At 42.4% G+C, this 22,066-nt stretch overlaps 2 protein-coding genes across 4 annotated transcripts; one reads left to right on the top strand and one right to left on the bottom strand.

The window, feature by feature from the left end:
* Nucleotides 1–321: 321 nt before the first annotated feature.
* On the bottom strand, nucleotides 322–9,466 carry Fpr1 (formyl peptide receptor 1). 3 transcript variants are annotated; one of them, XM_037202257.1, is made up of 3 exons: nucleotides 9,151–9,466; nucleotides 8,350–8,423; nucleotides 322–1,591 (listed from the first exon to the last, which is right to left on the bottom strand). In XM_037202257.1, the coding sequence occupies exon 3, from the start codon at nucleotides 1,578–1,580 to the stop codon at nucleotides 489–491; it is 1,092 nt and encodes a 363-aa protein (XP_037058152.1). In that variant the 5' UTR covers nucleotides 1,581–1,591; nucleotides 8,350–8,423; nucleotides 9,151–9,466; the 3' UTR covers nucleotides 322–488. The 3 variants fall into 3 exon arrangements, with proteins under 3 accessions (XP_037058152.1, XP_028715643.1, XP_028715642.1); XM_028859810.2 differs by having other exon boundaries at nucleotides 8,315–8,423; nucleotides 9,151–9,463; XM_028859809.2 differs by lacking the exon at nucleotides 9,151–9,466 and having other exon boundaries at nucleotides 8,350–8,635.
* A 3,003-nt stretch (nucleotides 9,467–12,469) lies between these two features.
* On the top strand, nucleotides 12,470–21,455 carry Fpr2 (formyl peptide receptor 2). The gene is made up of 2 exons (XM_028859812.2): nucleotides 12,470–12,641; nucleotides 19,863–21,455. The coding sequence occupies exon 2, from the start codon at nucleotides 19,874–19,876 to the stop codon at nucleotides 20,921–20,923; it is 1,050 nt and encodes a 349-aa protein (XP_028715645.1). The 5' UTR covers nucleotides 12,470–12,641; nucleotides 19,863–19,873; the 3' UTR covers nucleotides 20,924–21,455.
* The last annotated feature ends 611 nt before the right edge of the window (nucleotides 21,456–22,066 follow it).

The following is a 22,066-nucleotide window of genomic DNA, read 5'->3' as shown; positions in this document are numbered from 1 at the left end:
AACTCAAATACCAGATACTATACAAACCGGACTAATTTGGCTGTAGCTACACTGAGAGCCGTAAGTGAAAACACTGTCTTATAAAGGCAAACTATATGGCAAATATTTCAACACAAGGGATCAGGCAATTGCATAACTCAAGGGACAGGAGTCTTTCCCCTTCCTTCCTCCCTCATTTGCTAAAGGAAACATACACATATTGCCCACAGAAAGACACTTATGACAATTGTGAGTTTTCAGTCTGTGAGGAGATTAGAAGTGGACAGTATTAGTAACAGCACTACCTGTGATTTGTAACTATCTCAGACTAACAAGAAAATGTATGGTCTTTTTGTCTTTTCTCTTTATTGACCAGCTCAGATTGAGGTACAAAAGTCCAAAAGTCATCTCAAGTTTTTCAATTGAGTGCGTAGCTCGAAGGTCAGCAGGGAATGTCTATAGCACAGTGGAACTCAAAGCAGATGAAGCTTGAAGTTGGAGCCCTTTCTTCACATTGCCTGTACATTGTCTTCAGAAGGTAAAGAGGAATTGTTGCCCAAATTGGTGCCTGTGTCACTGGTCTGGGCTGAGTCCTCGGTCAGGGCCCTCTCTAGACTGGCAGGCAGGGAGTGGATTAGTCTCTCTCTGAAGTCCTGGCCCATGAAGACGTAGAGCATTGGATTGAGGCAGCTGTTGAAGAAAGCCAAGGAACTTGTGACATTCACTGCAATTTGGAGGTTTGGAGTCATACCACTCAAGCGTTCACGGATTCTGATTGTGGATATAAGGGCCACTACCTGAAATGGGCACCAGCAGAGGAAAAAGGCAGCCACGACAAAAGAGAGGACCCGCAGGGGACGGCTAGATTTGATCAGGCCTTGCCTGTGGATTTTAGTGGCTATGAGCCCATAGCAAATGGCAACAATGGACATGGGCATGCTGAACCCAATGATGAACCTGATGATTCCTCTGATGGTGAACATGGTGATGTTCACCCTCTGCTTCTCTACAGGATCTGTGGTCCATGGGGAGAAGTCAAAAGCGCAGCCTGTTTCCCCTGGCCTAGGTTTATCAGGGATTGTAGTGACACGAATGATAACTGGCAAGGTAAGTAGGAAAGCACACATCCAGGGTCCAATGATTACTTTCTTGGCCAGACTCACAGTTCTGTGATTCTGAGCCCAGACTGGATGCAGGACACAAATACATCGGTCTAGTGCTATGAGGGCGATCAGGAAGACACTTCCAAACAGGTTGATGTCTATTATGGTAAATATGAACTTGCACATGAACCAACCAAATGGCCATTGTCCTCCCATGGCCCTGGAGGTGATGAAAAATGGCAAAGTGGAGGTGAAGCAGAAGTCAGCAATGGCCAGGTTCAAGTAAGAGATGGTGGTGACTGTGCGTACCATGCGGAAGCCAGCCACCCAGATCACAAGCCCATTGCCCAGCACTCCAAGGACAAAGGTGACTGCAAACATCAAATATGAGAAGACATTCAGAGCAATGTAGCCAGCAGATGCTGACTGGGTCCTTGCAGACACATTCATGAGGTTCCCTGTAGACATGTTCATGAGGAGAGAGATATTGGTGTCCATCTTGTTCACTCCTAGAACATCAAGAGACAGGGATATTATTTATTTGTTTATTTATTTTAATTTTTCTTTTGTCCTTGAGACATGGTCTCATTACACATCCTTTTCCTAGCCTAGAATTTTCTCTAGAGACAAAAGTGGCTATAATATCACAGAAATCTTCATACACCTTTCTCTTGGGTTTAAGGGTCTACGCCATCATGTCTGGCTTCATTTTCCCATTTTTCATGAGTGCATGTTTTCTTTACATATATGAGTTCATGCCTGTGTGTCAATGCTTCTGCACATAGGTGCAATATGTGAAGCCAACCAAATGGCTTCACAAATGTCAGGCATCATTCTCTACCACTCTTCCATCTTATTCATCCAGACAGGGTATCTCAGTCAAATCCAGCATTCACAGCAATAATTAACCTCGTTGGTCAGATTACTCTGGGGATTGGCTCTACCTTCTGAGACTGGAATTACGGGTGAACCACTGTGCCCAACTGACATTTACATGGATTTCTGGGGACACAAACTCAGGTCTTCACACTTTCACCTAAGCACCTTAACCACTGAGTGGTCTCTTCAGGACCTGTTTTTGAAAATACCAAAAAAAGACAGTTTTCCTTGCTTTTATTGCTGTGCCCAATCTATTTCTGCCCCTAGCCTCTCACACCCAAGCTAGAGCAAGCTCCCCATTGCCTGACATGCTCACCCATGTTGTCAACCTCTGATCAGGTAGGGGAAGGTTGTGCCTCTGTTTCCACAATTGCTAATATGCAATCTGCCTGCAAGGCAACTCCTTAACTCCTAGAACCTTAACTGGCAAGTGGAAAAATACAAAACCCTAAACTGGGCAAACAGTATGTAAATAAAATTTGTGTTCAACATTTCAGTACAAGAACAAGTGAATAGGATGGGTCAACATTCCAGCAGGCAGACCTCACTGGACTGTTAAAAAGAGAAGGAAAGGACATGGTGGCAGAGGGGTGTGTGCTGGGTGATGCTATGGAGGCAAGAGTGTGTGGGTGATTGTATATGCAGCTGTTGAAAATTAAATAAAAGTTATGGTTAAAAACTTGTGTTCAAACAAAAGCTGTGCAAAAATTTTATGGCAGCATTTCTCACTAGAGCTAGAATATAAAGACAACCTATCCTAGTTAATTTTCCAACAGCAACTTGGGAAGACAAGGGTTTATTGAAGTTAATATGTTATACTCCATAATGAAGGGAAGTTGAGGTAGGAACTGGGAGGCAGGATGGAAGAGTGCTGAGCTTTGGCCAGATCTTGTTGGCTGCTCAGTATGCTTTCTTTTACAACACAGGAACACCTACCCAAGGGTGGTGTCACACACAGTAAACTGAGCCCTCCTACATCAATTTTAAGGTTTATTTATTTATTATGTATAAGTGTTCTGCTTGCATGTATGCCTGCGTGCCAGAAGAGGGCATCAGACCTCATTATAGATGGGAGTGAGCCACTATGTGGATGCTGGGAATTGAACTCAGGACCTTGGGAAGAACAGCCAGTGCTCTGAACCTCTGAGCCATCTCTCCAGCCCTCCTACATCAATTGTTAATCCAGAAAATGCCACACAGACTGGTCTCCAGGCCAATCTGATGAGGTGATTTCTCAGCAGGAAGAGGGGGACCATGACAGGAGGGTGGCTGAGTTTGAGGCCTGAGTTCCACATACAATGAGACTCTCAAAACTCAAAGCAAAATAGTGAAGAACTAATCCATGGCATGAGAGATACACTTGAAAGCTATCCACGATAGAAACCAGACCCAAAGTGTCATATGATGCATTGTCCAACTTATAACAAATATCCAAAATAGGTAAGTTTACAGGAAACAGCATATCTGTGGATACAGAGGCCTGATGGAGGAGGAGAGAAGAATTATTGCTCAAAGGGTATGGAATTTGTTTTCTTTTGAGTGATGCAATAATTCTAGAATTAGATAGGGGTATGGTTGCAAAATATTTTAAATGCACTTAATGACATTTAATTTTCAAGTGGTAAAATATAAGCTGGGTGTGGTGGAGGCGTAACCTTGTCACCTCAGCCCTTGGGAGACAGGGCAGAAAGATCTTGACTCTGTGGTTGGCATGGGCTCCATAGTAAGTTTAAGACCAGGCTGAAAGGCATGGCAAAACCTTGTCTCAGGAAACAAACATGGGACTGAGGAAATTGCTCAGTCAGTAAAGTGCTTGCCACAGAAACACGAGGACTCAAGTTTGGATGCCCAGCCTACATACAGAACTGGTAAGGTGGCATGTGCCTATATAAAAATCTCAGTGCTGGAGAAGCAGAAAGAGGAGTCAAACTAAGTGTGTGACCCCCAGGTCCAGTGAGAGACCATTGTCTCAAAAACTAAGGTTGGTGGCTTTTTCATGCAAGCAACAACACCAACAAAAAAAAATATCAGGTCGACTTTTTATTATGTGTATTTTACCACACACACAAAAATATGGTGTGTGGACATTAGGAAATTGGTAGAGGATAGCTCCAGTGGCCCAGAGACAGTCATGAACCTATCACTCTGCATAAGCACTTCATTACACACCTACCTTCTTTTTTTCTATAGGCTCAATACAGGCCCCTCTCTTCTGCTCAGGGAGGACATTTACATGAGTAATGACTCCAGGTGACATCTCTGAAATTGTCTTTTACATTATTTCTTTTATATTTGATATTATAGTATAATTCATCATTCCGCCCTTCCCTTTCCTCCCTCCAAACCATCTGTTCCATATGCTCCCTCACCCCTCCCTGCCCCCTTTCAAATGCAGTCTCTTTTTTCATTAATTGTTATAAACACACACACACACACACACACACACACACACACACAGTCCTAAATACAATCCACTTAGTCCATATGTTGTGACTTGTTTTTTATGTTTTCAAGGCAAACGATTTAGTATTGAATAACCAATTGAAATTATCTTTTAAAAATCAAATTTTAAATTATATATAATCATGTGTATACGTGTGTATTCCACTGAGCTGTCTCTCTAGCCTCTTCTTTGAGATTATCTCAGTGGAAGGAAAGAATGTTCTCTGGCTATGAGATCTCCTCAAGACACATGAGGGTGGGGAAGGCAAGAGAGAAATGAGGTTCCAATATGTGATGGGTATGAGATTTCACTGGATTAAGTATGCAAAGTATTCCTTATGTCAAAAATGGCTTTCCCAAATATTAACTGTAGACTTCCTTAAATGGAGGAGAGAGGCAAAATGAGTTAATAGCCTTGAATGTGAATAAATGATTGACAAGTAGCATGTACTGAATAATGACAGGTGTGTGCGTGTGTGCATGCGTGTGTGTGTGTGTGTGTGTGTGTGTGTGTGTGTGTGTGTGTGTACATGTGAACAGAAGTCAGAGGTCAGTGTTAGATGTCTTCCTTGATTACTTTTCACCTAATGTTTTTGAGACAAATCTCTCACTAAACTAGAACTACACTGGTTGTCCATGACCTCCACATGTCTGCCCCCTCTTTCCCCCCTCGCAGTGCTGAAGGTGAGGACCCACACTGCTGCACCTGGCTTTTGTGTGGGTGCTGGTGGTCTGAATACAGGTCCTTACTGGCCTAACTGATGGAGCCATCTCTTCAGGCAGAAGTTTTATTCTTTTTATAATTGACACTTGTGAAAATGAGGAACCATACCTGAAACATTAAATCAACTTCTTATAGTCACTCAGTTTCTCAGTCTGAAATTTCAGCAAAGGTCTTTTTCTGACCCTGCTCTGCCACACTACCTTTGTTGGAAGTGGGGCTGACTCACACAGTATCAACTCCAATATGAGATGGGAAAGAGCAACAGTGACCATCACATTTGAAAGTCTGTGAGGGAAGCAGCTTGTAATGCCTCATTAAAAATGTTTACAGTCCTTTATGTAATTGTTGAACAAATAGTGGATTAAAATTAATTCCTCCCTATCACTTCTCTTCCCCTCTCTCCTCTATTTCCCCTCTTCCTTCTCTTCCTCCTATTCCATATAAGTTCTTTTATATCCCTGATTGACCTGGAACTTTCTGTGCAGAACAGGCTGGCCTTGAACTTATAACAGTCCTCCTGCTTCTGCTTCCCAAATGGTGGGATTACGATGTGTGCTGTTGAGCCCAGATCGCTGTGATTTTCCATCTATTCTCCTCCTCTGTTTTGTTTTTACTTTTAAATTTTTTTTTTAAATTTTATGTGCCAATCATAGTTCCCCTCCCTCCCTTTCTCCTGATCCCTCCACACACCTCTCCCCCACCACACCCCCATCCACTCCTAAGAGAAGGGAAGGCCTCTCCCATGGGAAGTCAACAAAGCCTGGCTTATCAAGGCCCTTCCCCCTGTATCAAGGTTGAGCAAGGGATCCCTCCACAGGGAATTGCCTCAAAAAAGCCAGTTCATGCACCCGGGATAAATCCTAGTTCCACTGCCAGGGACCCTACAACTGCCCAAGCCACACAACTGTCATCCACATTCAGAAGGCCTAGTTCAGTGCCTTGCAGGTTCTCCTGCTGTCAGCACAGAGTCTGTGAGCTTCGAATAGCTCTGGTCAGTTGTCTCTGTGGGTTTCCCCATCATGATCTTGAACCCCCTTGCTCATATAATCCCTGCTCTCTCTCTTCCACTGGATCCCAGGGCTTGGCTGTGGATCTCCTCATCTGCTTCCATCAGTTATTGGATGAAGGTTCCATGATGACAATTAGGGTAGTCACAAATCTGATGACAGGAGAAGGCTTTTGAGATAAAGTCTCATGAATCCCAAACTTGCCAAGAATAGACTTTAACTTCTGGTCCTCCTTCCTCTACCTCCCAAATTCTGGGATTTCAGGTATCCACAACACTCGGTTTACATTATGCTGAGTTTAGAATCCAGGGCTTGTATGCTAGACACACACCCTTTCTGCTGAGCTACAACCCTAGCCCTGTGATTCTCTTTATTTCTTTAAAGCACCCACAGGACAGCCTAAAATCAGACATGTAGCTCACATTTTATTGAATCTCAGTGCTTTATATTTTCAGAAATGTTGGGGGAATTCCTGCAGAGTTGCAGCTGGTTTGATTCTGGGAGTGTTAACACCTAGTCTTAATCTGCCTTTTGTGGTTGCTACCCTTTGTTTTCTGGTACCTTCTATGTGAATCTTGTCTGAGAGTTTTCTAAAAGTGCACAGCCAATGCACACTTGGTTGAGGACAACCTGGAAAACCTCAGGTATTCCTTAACTGAGAATTTGCATTTGGCAATGTCCCTTTGGGAAGCTTAGATAAGAGGTTTTGAGATACAGAAATTAACTTGCTAAAGATGTAAATTGGAGAGCAATAGAAAAGCCCTTTGCTAAACTGCAGGAGTCCGTCCTGAGAGGCTGGTCCCCTGCAGCTGGAAAGGCTAATTTCATCCTTAAGGTGCTTCTGGTCATGATTGCACAGACCCTCCTGAACCCATACCCAACATACAACACAGAAACAATTTGGAACTATCTTCTCTTTCCCCACATTCCACCAACTACCAACCACCAAGCTATTCCGAGGGCTGTTTGTTCTCAAGAATCAGTGAGGCAATGATTAAAAGGTTTACAAAACGAACAAGGAAGATTTTGCAGTGACAGGTCAGAACATGCAAGACCAGGAGAACAATGAGATAAGGCCCCACCTGTGGATGGAGGAAGAAGAACGTGGTCTGGATTGAATAGGAATGTTGTTAGCCACCTTTTGGGGAAGACTTTAAACCTGCCAATCACTGTACCACATCACCAGCTTCTTCAGACCCTGATAAAGTTGAACTTGACTCAATGGGAAAACAACCAAAACTAGCAGTTCCAGAGGAGGTAGAGGTGAATTTTGCAACAGAATCCACGAAGCACGTGAGCCTGTCTGCTTGCAGGCTCATCACTGCCCTCAACCTTGCCCTTTTCCTTGCATTTCCTATGACTTATAAGAACATTTTTTCTTCCTTCTTTTTTTTTCTTTTGTTTAATGCTTTGAGCCCTTTCTCCATCCACCCAAACACAGCCCATGCCTTTCTTCATGCTTCACACAGCCACTGCCCTCCACACTGCTGAGGCACTTTCTCTGGCCTCACATCTATGACCGGAAGACAAGTATCCCAGCCTAAGACTTTCCCTCTACTCATCCCTCAAATCCTTGACAACCTAACTCTTTCCAGGAGTGCTATACCTCACTAGTGCACATTCAACACTTTTCCTTGATTCCTCCCAATGAATGAGCATATCAATATGCTCCAGAACACTGCATCTTTAATACAAGTTATTATCCAGTTTCATACCACCCTTTAGTTCTCAACTAAAAAGCCTTTGATTTTCTTTTGTGGCAAAACATCCTGAGTGACATGTATTGCTGTACTCATCTCTTTATCTTATATTTCTCCACAATTGAGCTTATTCTTTCTTTCTTCTTTCTTTCTTTCTTCCTTCCTTTCCTTCCTTCCTTTCTTTCTCTCTCTCTCTCTCTCTCTCTCTCTCTCTCTCTCTCTCTCTCTCTCTCCTTCTTTCTTTCTTCCTTTCTTAAATCTTTTAAAATAGGCTCTCATGAAGTTCAGGCTGACATTGAACTTACTATAAGTAGCCAAGGATAACTTTAGATTTCTGCTTCTCTTGCTTCAACAACTCAAATGTTGAGATTGCAAGAATGGGCCACTGTGTCTGGTTTATGTGGTATTAGTACCCAGGCTTTGTGCTTGCTAGGAAGCACACTTCCTACGAAACTGCATACCCAGCCCTCTATTACTCACCAAGTTGTGCAGACTCCCAGGCAAAGTTTTCTCACCTGCACTTTCCAACAGCTGTGGGCCTTCTTCCAGACAGCTCTAAGTCTGATCTCCTGGAGAGAACTGGATGTCTCTAATGGTCTCAATAGGAAATATACAAAGGGACAGGGGAGGGGTAACAGAGCAGAAATGAATTAGGAAACAGGAAACAGGAAACCAGGACTTCCTGTGACTTGCATTGACCCTGAGATTATACGCAAATCATATTTTTTGTTAATAGCATCTGGTGATTGGACTGGATCCTTATAGAAACTCAAGAGCTGAACCCGGCACACGCCTTTAATCAACAGCACTTGGGAGGCAGAGCCAGGTAGATCTCTGTGAGTTCAAGGCCAGCCTGGTCTACAGAGTGAGTTCCAGGACAGACTCCAAAGCTACACAGAGAAACTCTGTCTCAAAAAATCCAAAAGCCAAACAACAACAACGTGCCCAAAACAAACAAACAAACAAACACCCTCCCACCAAAACAACAGCAAAAAACAAAACTAAAAAACCCCGCAAGAGCCTGAAAACTTTTCTGTGCTTCATCGTTGGTGGGATATATGTGTAGGTCTAAGAGATGAGGGAATCTGGGTGTTCAGGAACCTTCTCAGCATAAAGAAAGGGGAGGAGGCTGTGGTTAGGAGAACCTATGGGAAGCAGTGAAAGGCAGAGATGGAAGGAGAGAAATAGAAACCAGAGACCCAGAGAAAGGAAGATAAATGTGAATAATTCGGATAGTCAGAAAGGATCAAACATTCTACACTTAGCCACAATCGCCAAGATCAATTGCATAATAGCCCACACTTCTGCCAACTCACCTTTGTGGTCATTCACAACAGGCACCTTTTAGAAAGTTTCCAAGGAAGGAAGGTGACTTTTCCTGGAAGGGCATCAAAAGATGTCTATTCACCCCAGACCGGATACCAGGGTTAAAGAAAAGCAATGAACACGCCAAGTCCAATTTGACAAACCAGTGAGCTCATTGGGGATACTTACAGAAGTATACGTGCGTGAGGGTTTGCTTAAAGGAACCAGGCTGACTCAGAGGCTGTCGCATCTCCAAAAAGCCCAGCTCAGCCTGCGTGACAGTGAAGAAAGTCGCAAACCTGGAGCTCTCTGCAGAACTTGCAGCAGCTCATCAGATTGGAGAATCTCCCACAGTAGGCTGGTTAGTCTGAGAACCTCCTCCAGGCAACTTTGCCTCCTCTCTTCTCCTAAGCATTTGCTTATTGCTTCCTTAACCTTGTAGAGGGCCCTATATATTGTGTAAGTTTCTGTTTTCCCTGACAGGTGTTGTTCTTAGGGGAAAACTTCCCAGAATCTTAAGGATCCTCTCTCCACGATGGAATGTCTCAGTAGGAAAAATATTGCTCCACAATATGATGGAGCATACAAGTGAAGTTATACAAACTCACAAGGAACTGAGTGGTAAAGAACATTATTTTACATAGTGAAGGTCCCAGATCCCAAGAGAAAACAAGAAAGGGATAGGTAGAGAGTAACTGCTGAACAGAATGTGAGGTCATTTGAAGTCTGATTGCCCTGCTCAAAGATGGTTTGATGGGAATCCCCGACCGACTCCTCCACAGCTCACCACACCTCTTCCTTAAGCACAGGATGGCTTTTTCTTTGCTGTCTAAAGGCCTATGATTACCACACAGCACCTGTGGAAATGCAGAGGCATGCGTGTGTAGGGTAGAGTTTAGAGAGGGAAGTAAAGCAGGAAAGTCCCAGGGTGAACTTCTGCTTTGTATGGGCCTCATTTGCACAATCTAGGCAAATCCAAAGGAAATGGCACTGGGCTGTGCTGGGGTGGAGGAATTCCTGCTTGAGATGCCAAATTATTCTGTCAGAAAATAGAGTGCAGGCAACTCCCTTTGGGAATTGTGAAGATTCTCAGTTAGAACCTGGGCTGGCTTAGTCACTACTTGGGGGACCAGACAAGCCACTTAACCAGTGCTGAGCATTTTTTTTTTATCAACGGTGAAAAAGGTAATATTTAATACCTGGTAGTCTTCAGGGTCCCTGTTCTGCTTTCTACATGAGTACACAGATAATTGCCAACAGTACATCATTTAAGAACACAACAAATAGTTTTCACATCACTTCACAGACCATATTTTCTTCTCCTTTTGTTGTTCTTCAGACAGAAAAAACCCACAAATAACTAATAAGAAAACTATTCCTGGCTTGCAGGCTGTACTAAACCTATTGTTGGTTGGACTGGAGAAGAGGGCTAAATGGTTAAGAGCACTTGATGCTCTGACAGACCACCACAACAACCAAACAGGTGGTGGCTGGATGTGACCATGATTTAGGAGGCTCAGTTACTTTACCTGTGAATTGAGCATCATAATAGTTACAAAAATAATTTTTATTTGAGTAGAATAGACAAGATAACTGATGCAGAGCACGTACCACAGATTCCAGTGTAATAAATATTATCTACATCTTAGTTGGAAAACATTCTTGTCTCCTGACAGTCTGTGTGGATGTTTGCATCACACCTCCCTCCACTCACTGTCTGCAGCTCAGACCTTGCTTTTGAACTGCACACACATTTTAGGATTACTTGTCCCTTCAGGCCCACCTCTAGAATTTTCTCTCATCAGCTTTTCACTTAATCCTGTCATAAACTGGGGTCTTCTTCAATCTCAAGTTAAATTCCGAATCCCCATTCCATTCAGAATGTGGCTGTTCGGAGTTCGGGCATTTAAAGGACTAATTAAAACTAAATGAGATCATAAGGGTGGGGCCCTAATCCAATATAAATGGTGACCTTTTGAGAGGAGAGAAACACCAGGGCTGGGTAAGTTTACAGAGATTTATATGAAAGGACACAGAGTGGAGAAGATGGCCATCTGCCAGCCAAAGAGAAGCCCTGGGACCGTCATCATAATCTGGACCACCAGCATCCATAACTGTGACAAAATCAGTTGCTATGCTTTAAGATACCCAGCGAGTGGTGCTTTGTATTGCCAGCCTTAGAAAAAAACTAACCCATTCTGCTTTAGTTCAGGGATTCCTGTCTCTGTGATGACCTCAAATCTGCTCAGTTCCCACAGTGTATGAAAGAACTGAATTGTTAGGCCATCCCGTTAGTGTCCACAGAAAACTAGAGAATTTCTTCAGAAAGAACCCCATACATGTGCTGTTAGAACTCTGGTAATAAACAGAGAGGCAAGATTCTGTTTGGTTATCATCTCAGACTTCATGTGTGTATGTGCCTGCACCCACAGAGGCAAGAGAAGATGTCTAATCTCCCTGGATCTGGAGTTGTATGCAGTTGTGAGCTGTTTAATTTGGGCACTGAGAAATGAAGTTGGGTACTCTGGAAGAGCAACAAATGCTCTTAGCCACTGAGGCATTTATTCAGCTACTCATCTTTGTGTTTTAAAAGCAGATTTATTTACTTATTTTTAAATGCATGAGTGTTTTGCACAAATGTATAACTTCACATAGTGTTTGTGTCTGGTACCTGCAGAGGCCAGAAGAGGACATTGTATCCCATAGACTTGGAGTGACAGATGGTGTGAGTCACCATGTAGATGATAGAAATCCAACTTGCATCCTTTTTAAGAGCATTCAGTCCTCTGAATTTCAGAGCCATCAATCAAATCCCCCCCCCTTTTTCTTTAAAAAAAAAAAAAAAAGAGGGCCTGGAGGGATGTTTCAATGGTTAAGAACAAGTACAGCTCCTGTAGAGGAACGGACTTTGGTTACCAAAGCTCATGTCAGGCTGTTCACAACTGTCTGTAACTTCAGATCAGGGGATCCAAAGAACTAGAACTCTGAATGTTCACAGATGCCTGAAACCTGAGATTGACAGCACTGACCTCATGTGTTTCACAGATCAATGGTGGAGAACATTTACGCTTCTATGTTTCTAAGAACTCCACTTTGACTAGAGAGATGACATAGCAGTTAGAGTACTGGCTGTTCTTCTAGAAGACCCAGGTTCAGTTCCCAGAACCCACATGATGGCTCAAAACTGCCTCTAATTCCAGTTCCAAGGGATCCAGTGCTCTCTCTGGCCTCTGAGGACATCAGGCCTGTGTGTGGTGGATGCATTAACACACATACAGGCAAAACCTCCACACACATAAAATAGAGTAAAACAAAATGACTCCAATGCGTCACATTTGCATATCTTCTGGAAATCTTAAGAAACCCTAGATTTCTGCCATCAGATTGGTTCCGGCTTTCTTGTTCCTCTCTGTGTTTTCTTAAGTCTCTGATGAGAGCCAAGTGTATCACTTACACCACACGAGCACAGGAGTCAGCTATAAGAAGGAGACCTCAGCTAATGGTAAGTTGTACTCCACCAACTGAAAACTTCCTTTTTGAATGCCTGTTATATGGATAGACACTTTCTAAAATTCTGTGCAGAGATGTGCAGTATCACATTTACTTTCAACAGATGACTCCTCAGTTCTTGATTTAGGATATGCTGAGACTAGAATACAGGTGGAGGTATGGGGAGATGACTCTGTCAGTAAGTGTGTGCCTTGCAAGCATGTAGGCCTGAGTGGCACCCACTTTTAAAGAGTTAAGTGGAGGCAAACTGATCCTTGGGCTATTATTACAAGCAGCCATTGAGCTATAAAGGCAACCAAGAATGTGTTATATGCACATCTTTTGTCATGTTAAAGCACAAGAAAAATGTTACTCAGGAAGGGAAGGGGGTCTAATTGGTACTGTGCCATGGGAGGTATCAGAATAAGAGCTAGAATGGCTCATTGGGTTTGGCTACCTGGGATCCACATCCTTGATGGGGGCAATTTTGTGCAGTGCCAAGGACCCAAGTCAATATGCAGTGGGTTAATGAGAAGCGGTAAGATAAGAATGTACAAAGAATATTTATAGTTCTAAGGTTGAGCTATAAAATCTTTTCACAGGAAGAAGTCTCTTCTGTGAAAAAGAACTTATCTCTTTCTCCTTCTCTCCTCCATTCTCAACTAAATGCAGTGTCCCTCATATGCTAGCCAGCTGCTGTCTTGCTGACCCTTGCACCTCACTGGGATCCTATGCAGGTGCTCCACAACTGAGTGACTCTGCCAGGCCCCTCATTACTGAGGGGTTCTAGGCAGGTGCTCTACCACTGAGCTACATCCCATTGTATTTCCCTTTTCAAAGTGTTTTTTTTTTTTTTAAATGTGATGGATATTTTTCATGAATGTGTGTCTGTATGTCATGTGCTTCCTTGGTGCATGAGAAGGCCAGAAGAGACCATTGGGTCCCCTGGAATTGAAGTTACAGATGGCTATAAGCCTATATGACAGTGTTGGGAACTGAACTCAGATCCACTGGAAGAGCAGGCAATTCTCTTAACGTCTGAGTAGTCTTTCCAGTCCCCTTCCTTCTACTTTTTATTGTAAAAATCCACGATCCTTGTAAATTGCTGAACTAGAACTTGTCTTGTAGCTGAGCCAGGCCTTGAATAGGCAATTCTTATTTCAGCCTTCAAAAATAGTTGGGATTACTGGTGTGAAAGACAAGGGTTGGCTGGGAATGATTTATTTTTGAAGGGAAGTGACATCAACATATTCATATGCTAATGAGAATCGTCTACTGGAAACTATATCCTGGTCCTTTTTCTTGGTTTGGAAGAAAAGAGAAGGAAAAACTCAGGATTCTAATTTCTGAGAAAGTGAGAGATGGATCCAGAGACAGTGTGTGTGGAGAGGCCATTTGAAATGAATGACAGCTCTTTCTCCTCAGGAACTCACACACATAGTAGCTTGGAGAATTGGCTGATGGTACAGTAAAAATTCCCCAGTTAATTGGTACCATTTTTTTTTTTTTTTTGTTGAGACAGGGTTTCTCTGCGTAGCTTTGCGCCTTTCCTGGAGCTCACTTGGTAGCCAGGCTGGCCTCAAACTCACAGAGATCCGCCTGCCTCTGCCTCCCGAGTGCTGGGATTAAAGGCGTGCGCCACCATCGCCCGGCTCCATTTTTTTTTTTTTTTAAAGAGCAGAGCCTGGGAATGGCAGAGGAAATGATATAGCTTCAGGAGAAATCAAAGGGACAGAATAATCAGTTAGGATGTATGTGTGTTTGTGTGTGTATGTGTTCATGTATGTGTGTGAGTGTACACAATGGAGGCCAGTGGTCAACACTAGGCATCTAACTCAGTTACTCTCTGTCTTTTTTATTTTTATTTTTTTGAGGCAGTCTCTCCTTGAGGCTGTAACTTACTAATGGGCTAGATAGTCTGTCCAGGAAGCTCCACAGATCTTCCTCTCTGTGCTCTTTCTCACAGCTGGAGTCACAGATGTATGCTACCATACCTGGTTTTTATGTGGATGCTGGAGATTTGAACACTGATCCTCATTGCATGGCAAATGCTTTATAATGAATCATCTCCCCAGCCCTGAGTACTCACTTTGTATACAGGAAATGAGCATAATAAATAGTAGAGATAATTAGAAAAAAAGTGCTGTTTCCACAAAGTCACTTCTGGTTCAGAGCCATGGTTTCGTCATTTCATACAGAGTGGTGATGTGTGTCCCAAGATAAGGATGTTACAGCAAGATGATTGGCATAGGTTAGTGTTTCACCACACAAGGACCATCCTAACCAGCACATATTTCTTCTGTCTCACAGGTCCTCCACTTTGCAATAAGAGGGTGATGGGCTCACCATTTAGCACCCCTGTCTTTCCATTGGTCCCTTCTTGTTCTGTTAACATTTTTATAGTAATGATTTAAAGATTACGGAGTGCATCATATACTGTAAGTGACTTGTAGGATACTTGGAAAGGGGGGAAACCTGAATACAGTGAGGAACTTTGGGTGGGACAGGTTTAAGAGCAGGGCTGGGCTCAAATGATGGCCCTAACTCTCTAACTAGGAGCTTAGATAATGAATGCTACTGGTCTAAATCTTAACTCATTTAATTGTTCAACAGTTATTCTCATTATAAAGCATATTATTTAATACTCACAACATCTCAGAATACACACAGTGCTTTACATTAATTTCTGTAATCTGCAAGAGCTAGGATGAGTTGTAAAATCTTAATGAACTTGTTTAAGTGTGGACAATGTCCAAGAACTAGTTACTATTGTCAGAACTATGCTCTTCTCTATGTAGCTTTTCTCTGTGTAGCTCTAGAATCCAATATATAGTCAAGGATGACCTCGAACTTCTGATCCTCATGCCTACACATTTAGGTTACTTAAAAATACATACTATCATACTCCGTTTTGGGCAGTGCTGGAGATCAATCCCAGAGACAAGTACTTGCTAGTCAAGTACTCTCCCAGCTGAGGCACATCCTCAGCCACAGAAACATGTTCTTCTCTGAATGTGAACTTCTACAATGCATAGCCCACAAATGAGCCCTAAACCACAGTACAGAGCATGGTGAAGACAGGGATGACATTTATTAAAGACTCACTTGGTCCAACCTGGAAAGTTTCTGTGTTTATTCCATTCTATCCTTACTTAAAAATTCATTCTCCACCATAAAGCCATTCCTGATCAGCAGATTAAGAAATGGCATCGACAGTATTAGGGATATGATTAGAAAACAGATTCATCAGCACTGAGGAGAAGGCTTAGTGGGTAAATGGCTCACAACATGAGGATCTGAGCTTGGATCCCAAGTACCCACATTAAAAAAGAATACAACAACAATACCAAACAAACAAAAACCAGGCACAACAACACCCATCTGTAACCCCAGGTCTAGGGAGACAGAGACAGGGGAAGATCTGGAGTTCACTAGACAGCAAGCCACTGAGTCAGTAAGTCTCGGGCTCAGTGAGAGACCATATCTCAGAAAATAAGGTGGAGAATTAGTTGATGGAGATAACAAACATTGGCCTGTGGTACTCACAAGTACAAGAACAGGCACATGGATGTACACAGATTCACCCATGTGGATCACACACACAAAATAAAAAAAGAAAGAAAATATATTTATCTGATTGTAGAGCCCAGGAAACTTTATACTACAGCAATGGTTTTCCACTTCAGGTAGTTTTTGTCTCTCAGATGTTTGTGCATCTTTAGACACTTTTTCGTTATTATAGCTGGACAAGGGTTGCTCCTGGAATCTAGTAGATGAGGTCAAAGAGCTGCTACACATCCTGTGATGTACAGAACTTCACCACACCCAACCACAATTAAGTAGTGGTAGATGTCAACAGTGCCAGGGTTGAGAAATCCTGAATTCTATTACACAATGTCCTGCACAGGATCTTGGTAAAAGTGACAGGTGAGGAAAAGAAAATAACGAAGTGTAAGGGAAACTGAGGAGGGAAATCACTCATATCATATGGGAGGATAGTCAGCTATTCTGGCAGGCCCTGTCAAATTAAGCACACTAGTGAGGCAAATTTGGGAGCTCTGGGATTAATTTAACTAGGGTTCCAATGCTTGTTGCTGTTAATGAAAACAGAGACAAAACCAAAAACCCTACCAAAATCCTTAGAGTGTGGCTTTGGCTTGATAAAAGAGGGATGTTGCTTTCTCTCAATATTATCATGAGAATTAAAGGTGAGAAACTTCTGGGTGTGTGTTGTGTAAGTTTTCCTGAGGAAACAAGACACACATGTCTCCTCACCCCAGAGAACCCATGACAGACCAAAGTAATGATTACATCAAAGTCCAACATGGTGGATCTACAATTTTTATTGGGTTTACCAAGAGGAGTATGGGTAAGGAGTTACAGGAGCAGAGATGACTCAGATGCAGTTGTATCACCAAAAAGCCCACCCTAATAAGGGTGGAGACTTGTGGAAACTGTATCCCTGCAACATCCTACATGACTTAGAGACCACTTGACAGGTCATGGAGTCTCTTCTAGGTAGCAATGCTGGTCAGAGTCTCCTAGCTCAGCTGAGTTTTACTGTTCCATAACCTTGGAGAGAAGCAATTCTGAATTTTCTAAGTTTCAACTCTCCAAGACATGTGAAGTTTGTTTACTTTCTGGAACGTAGGAAGTTCCCTTCTGCCTTCTGAAGGGAATGCTTGAGTTTCAAGGAAATTTCTTCACAGAAATCTGAAATTTTAGCATTCTGGAAGTTGAAGCAGAAGGGTTAGGAGTATGAGGTTAGCTTGGCTACATAGCCAGACCCTATCTCAACGAACCATGTATCTAAGTAAACAACCAATCAACCAAAGAAGACCTCAGTATTACTGTTCCTTTTCAAAGATGAATTGATAAGTCAAAAACCATATGATTGTGCAAAATTACCCTAGATTTTATGCAAATACATTTAAAGGCAGGATTCATAAATAATAGAGATGATTCTTTCTGCATTTTTATTTTATGGTGCTGCTGGGGATTGAACCTAAGGTTTCTTGCACACTAGAAAAGTGCTCTGCCATTGAGCTGCAGCCTGAGCTCCTCCCTGGAGCATTCTAAGCAGGTAGATACTCTACCATTGAGCCATGCTCCCATCCCCTCATAGGAGATTCTAGACAAGCACTCTATTACTGATACAACATCCTCAGGCCTATAAATAAATTTCAACAGATAACATGTATACATATTTTGTAGCCCACACATTATAGAATAAGAAAATATTCCAAGTTTCCTGAACCTGGGTGGGGGTGGACACAGAGACTTCTTGGTTGAATTGGCTACAGACATTATCTGACCATAAGGTCAGGCAATACAGAAAAAGAAAGTCTTGTTCTTAAGAAGCTAGAAAAGCAATCCCAGAGGCTCCCAAGGACTTACTCCCACTGTATTATCATCCAGAATTGTGTCCTATGTGCATGTTTCCAGCAATTCCTTATGAAGCAGTGAAGATTCAAAGTACTCTCTAGACCAATCAGGATTGGTCAAGTGTAGATGGAGGGACAACCTCCATGATCAAAACATGACTTGCTTAGCAGAGAGAAGCAAGTGATCAGATGCTGGGGAGGGAGCACTTAGCAATATCTGTCACATTTGGTACAGCAGAGGAAGGACTCAGAGGTCAGACCCAGCTAGACTAAAATATGTCCTGTACTATTTGTGTAGATGTCAGGTTTTACATTTTCTCTTAACATCATTCTAGTATTACAAAAACTAGAAATAATGAATCTTCAATAATTCTTTTATAAATAAATCTAAATTCTGTTGTAATTACACAAGGTATAGTCTTTAAGGAGAAGTCCACAAACTCCATCCAAATTCATTAGGTCTTACCCTATATCCCACATAATACTAAACTATGCAGTCATGCACATTCTTTGTATACAAAGGAGTGAGGAACTTCATGACAAGAAAGAACAATGGAAGGCACTGGTCTGAAGGTAGAGATGCTACCCACCCCTCACTAACTTCCTTCCTTTGCAGAATGACAAGGAAGAATACATTACCACACAGCAGTAGCACCCATTCAACCTCCTCTTAAACTGTGGGCTAAAGCCGATGCCTTAGGTGAACAGAATTAATAGGCAAACACTAGGATGAGGATCCTCACAGTGAAGAGAAACAGAAACTTGAAAACTGTATAAATCTGGGGTTGGAAGGAGGTAGTGAGCTTAGAAAGTGGAGATCTTGGCACCATTTGCCAAGTCCTGGTTAGAATCATATTTGAACTTGAAACCATGTAAGAAGCTAGATGTTAAGAAAACTGTGCTGTCATGGAAGCTGTTTCCAAAATGCCCCTTTGTGTTTAAACATTCTTTATCCTGCAGTTAAGGTATTTCTACTATATAAGAAACCAAGACACCAAGAAGCATCACCAGTTACTAAACTTACACATTAGCAATGGGTAGGAATGTGACTTCAGCTTTGTTATGATATCCTCTGGACTGTGTTTTTACCTTCCATCTTTGTAAAATTTTAAGAGTATCATAATAATCAGTACTCAAAAATGGCATCTGGTCTACCACAAGTTTGAACAATAACTGGTCATCCTATTTCTGTATATATACTGCCCATCTCATAAATCTTTGAAAAAAATCTCTTTGATATCCACAATGTAGAGTCCAATGGGCTGATACTCATTCTTTCATTTAGCTCACTCTAATATCTCTCTTCTGTCTATCTGTCTGCCTTTTTCTGCCTCTCTCAATCTCTGTCTCTGTCTCTCTTTGTGTGTGTCTGTCTGTCTTTCTGTTTGTGTCTTTTTCTCTCTCTCTGGAGTGTTCAGGTATTTGCTTTGTTAAACAAACTTTTTTTAATTAAAATTTTGGCATCTCTCAGGTGAATTATTTCTTTTGTGAACACAAGAACTAAGGGAAAGCCTTCACCAAGGAGTTGTCTACTGAGTCCATTGCTTTGATGAGAGTGATAACTCCTATCACCCATGTTCTGCTGTTTGTTCACTCTCAGTTCAGTGTCGCTGCTGGAACATGGGGGCTTATTATTGTTTTTGTAATCAGTCTGAAAAGCAAAAAATAGTTTTAGGAATGTGAAAAATATGGAGAACTATGCTCCCTCAGAAAGGCATCCATTAGTGTGCCAGTTTCATAATATTACTGGTAGAATGGATCTCCTATGGTGGCAGGTGGTGTGAATTCTGAATAGAGGTGGTGTAAGATGGAGCCACATCTGAAAAATGACTGTTTTTGAAATTTTTCAGGTGCAGACAAAATGGAAGCCAACTACTCCATCCCTCTGAATGCATCAGAAGTGGTGGTCTATGATTCTATCACCTCCAGAGTTCTCTGGATCCTCTCAATGGTGGTCCTCTCCATCACTTTTTTCCTAGGGGTGCTGGGCAATGGGCTTGTGATCTGGGTAGCTGGATTCCGGATGGCACACACTGTCACAACTATCTGTTATCTGAACCTGGCTTTGGCTGACTTCTCTTTCACGGCTACTCTACCATTCCTCATCACCTCAATGGCCATGAAAGAAAAATGGCCGTTTGGCTGGTTCTTGTGTAAATTAATTCATATTGTGGTGGACATAAACCTATTTGGAAGTGTCTTCTTGATTGCTCTCATTGCTTTGGACCGCTGTATTTGTGTCTTGCATCCAGTCTGGGCTCAGAACCACCGCACTGTGAGCCTGGCTAGGAAGGTTATCGTTGGACCCTGGATTCTTGCTCTCATCCTCACAATGCCTATTTTCCTCTTCTTGACTACAGTTAGAGATCCAAGAGGGAATGTGTACTGTACATTCAGCTTTAAGTCCTGGGGTGACACTGATGTGGACCGATTGAACACAGCTATCACTATGCTAACAGCTAGAGGGATCATCAGGTTCGTTATTGGCTTCAGCATGCCCATGTCCATCGTTGCCATCTGCTACGGACTCATCGCTGCCAAGATCCGCAGAAGAGACCTTGTTAATTCCAACCGTCCCTTACGTGTCCTTACTGCAGTTGTGGCTTCCTTCTTTATCTGTTGGTTTCCCTTTCAACTGGTGGCCCTTTTAGGCACAGTCTGGCTCAAAGAGATGATTTTAGGTGGTGGTTATAAAATTCTTGACATGTTGGTTCACCCAACAAGCTCATTGGCCTTCTTCAATAGCTGCCTCAACCCGATGGTCTATGTTTTCATGGGCCAGGACTTTAGAAAACGACTGATTCATTCCCTGCCTTCCAGTCTGGAGAGAGCCCTGAGTGAAGAACCTGCCCAGATCAGTGGTACAGGCACCAATTCACTTCCTGCAGACATTGAAATAAAAGCAATATGAGGAGAAGGCTGGAGGATGCTTTTTGTCTCATGCTAGTCCCATTTCACTTTTATCTTACCTTAAATTGTCATATAGAGCATTATTAATCTGGAAAAATACTTCTCTGTCCCCTGAATTGGGGAAAAGAAATAAAAACCAAAGCTAACATTGCTGTCCTTTTGGGGCTTTTTCAACAAAGCTTATAGCCTGGAGTAAGACTAAGATGGCCAAACATTACTGTTTGGGTAGGAACTCCACCTCAACCCGTGGCACCCTGGCATCCCTATACGCAAAGAGTCTGGAATGTTTGGAAGGAGTCGGGTGGAAGATCCACTTGGCTTCCCTCCCCATCTCATTCCCTGGACCCACCCTTTCAGAGCCCGCCAAACACAGCTCCTCCCCAGAGAGGTTCAGGACAACTCCCACAGGGGATATATAAGCAGCATCTCAGAAAACATACTCGTGATTCTTCTGGTCTCACATCCCCATCTCCTCTTGTGGGGCCAGGGAATCTCCGGGAGCACTTTACTCATTAAACCTGAGCTTTTCCTGATTTGGTCTGATTCGGTTTGTTGCGATGATGGCGGAGAGGCCTTCAGGAGGCCTAAAACTTATCAATTACAAGAGCAAAAAATAATAATGCATACTTGCAAGGATTAGATAAGATAGTAGATATTGAAGTCAAAATTATACTATTTCAGGGGTTAAGAGAAATTTCTGCTCTAGCTGAGGACCTGGGTTTAGTTCCAAGCATTCACATCACTCTACTTACAGCTGCTAGTAAAGACATCTCTAGGGACTTCAACAGCACTGGCTTCTGTAAGCACTTATACTCATATGTACATACCCTTACACACACACACACACACACACACACACACACACACACACACACACAAAAATTAAAAATAAAATAAATCCTTCAAATTTTTTTTTTATCATTAACAGGTAAAATTTTACTGGGCTTTGTGGTGCATGCCTATAATAATATTTTATAATATAGTATCATTTTATAATATAAATTCATTTGGGAGGCAGAGGCAGGAGAGAAAATTTCAAGACCTGTCCCCAAAACAAAATTATGTGGTTTTCAGGAAAACAGATGCACCTGGAGAAAGGCACATTAAATGCATTAAATCAGGCACAGAAAGACAGGTATTATAT

Source organism: Peromyscus leucopus, chromosome 1 (assembly GCF_004664715.2).
Source record: "Peromyscus leucopus breed LL Stock chromosome 1, UCI_PerLeu_2.1, whole genome shotgun sequence".
In the NCBI taxonomy this organism is placed as follows: domain Eukaryota; kingdom Metazoa; phylum Chordata; class Mammalia; order Rodentia; family Cricetidae; genus Peromyscus; species Peromyscus leucopus.
The sequence above is the reverse complement of the archived record's forward strand: the minus strand, read 5'-3'. Positions and strand labels throughout refer to the sequence as shown.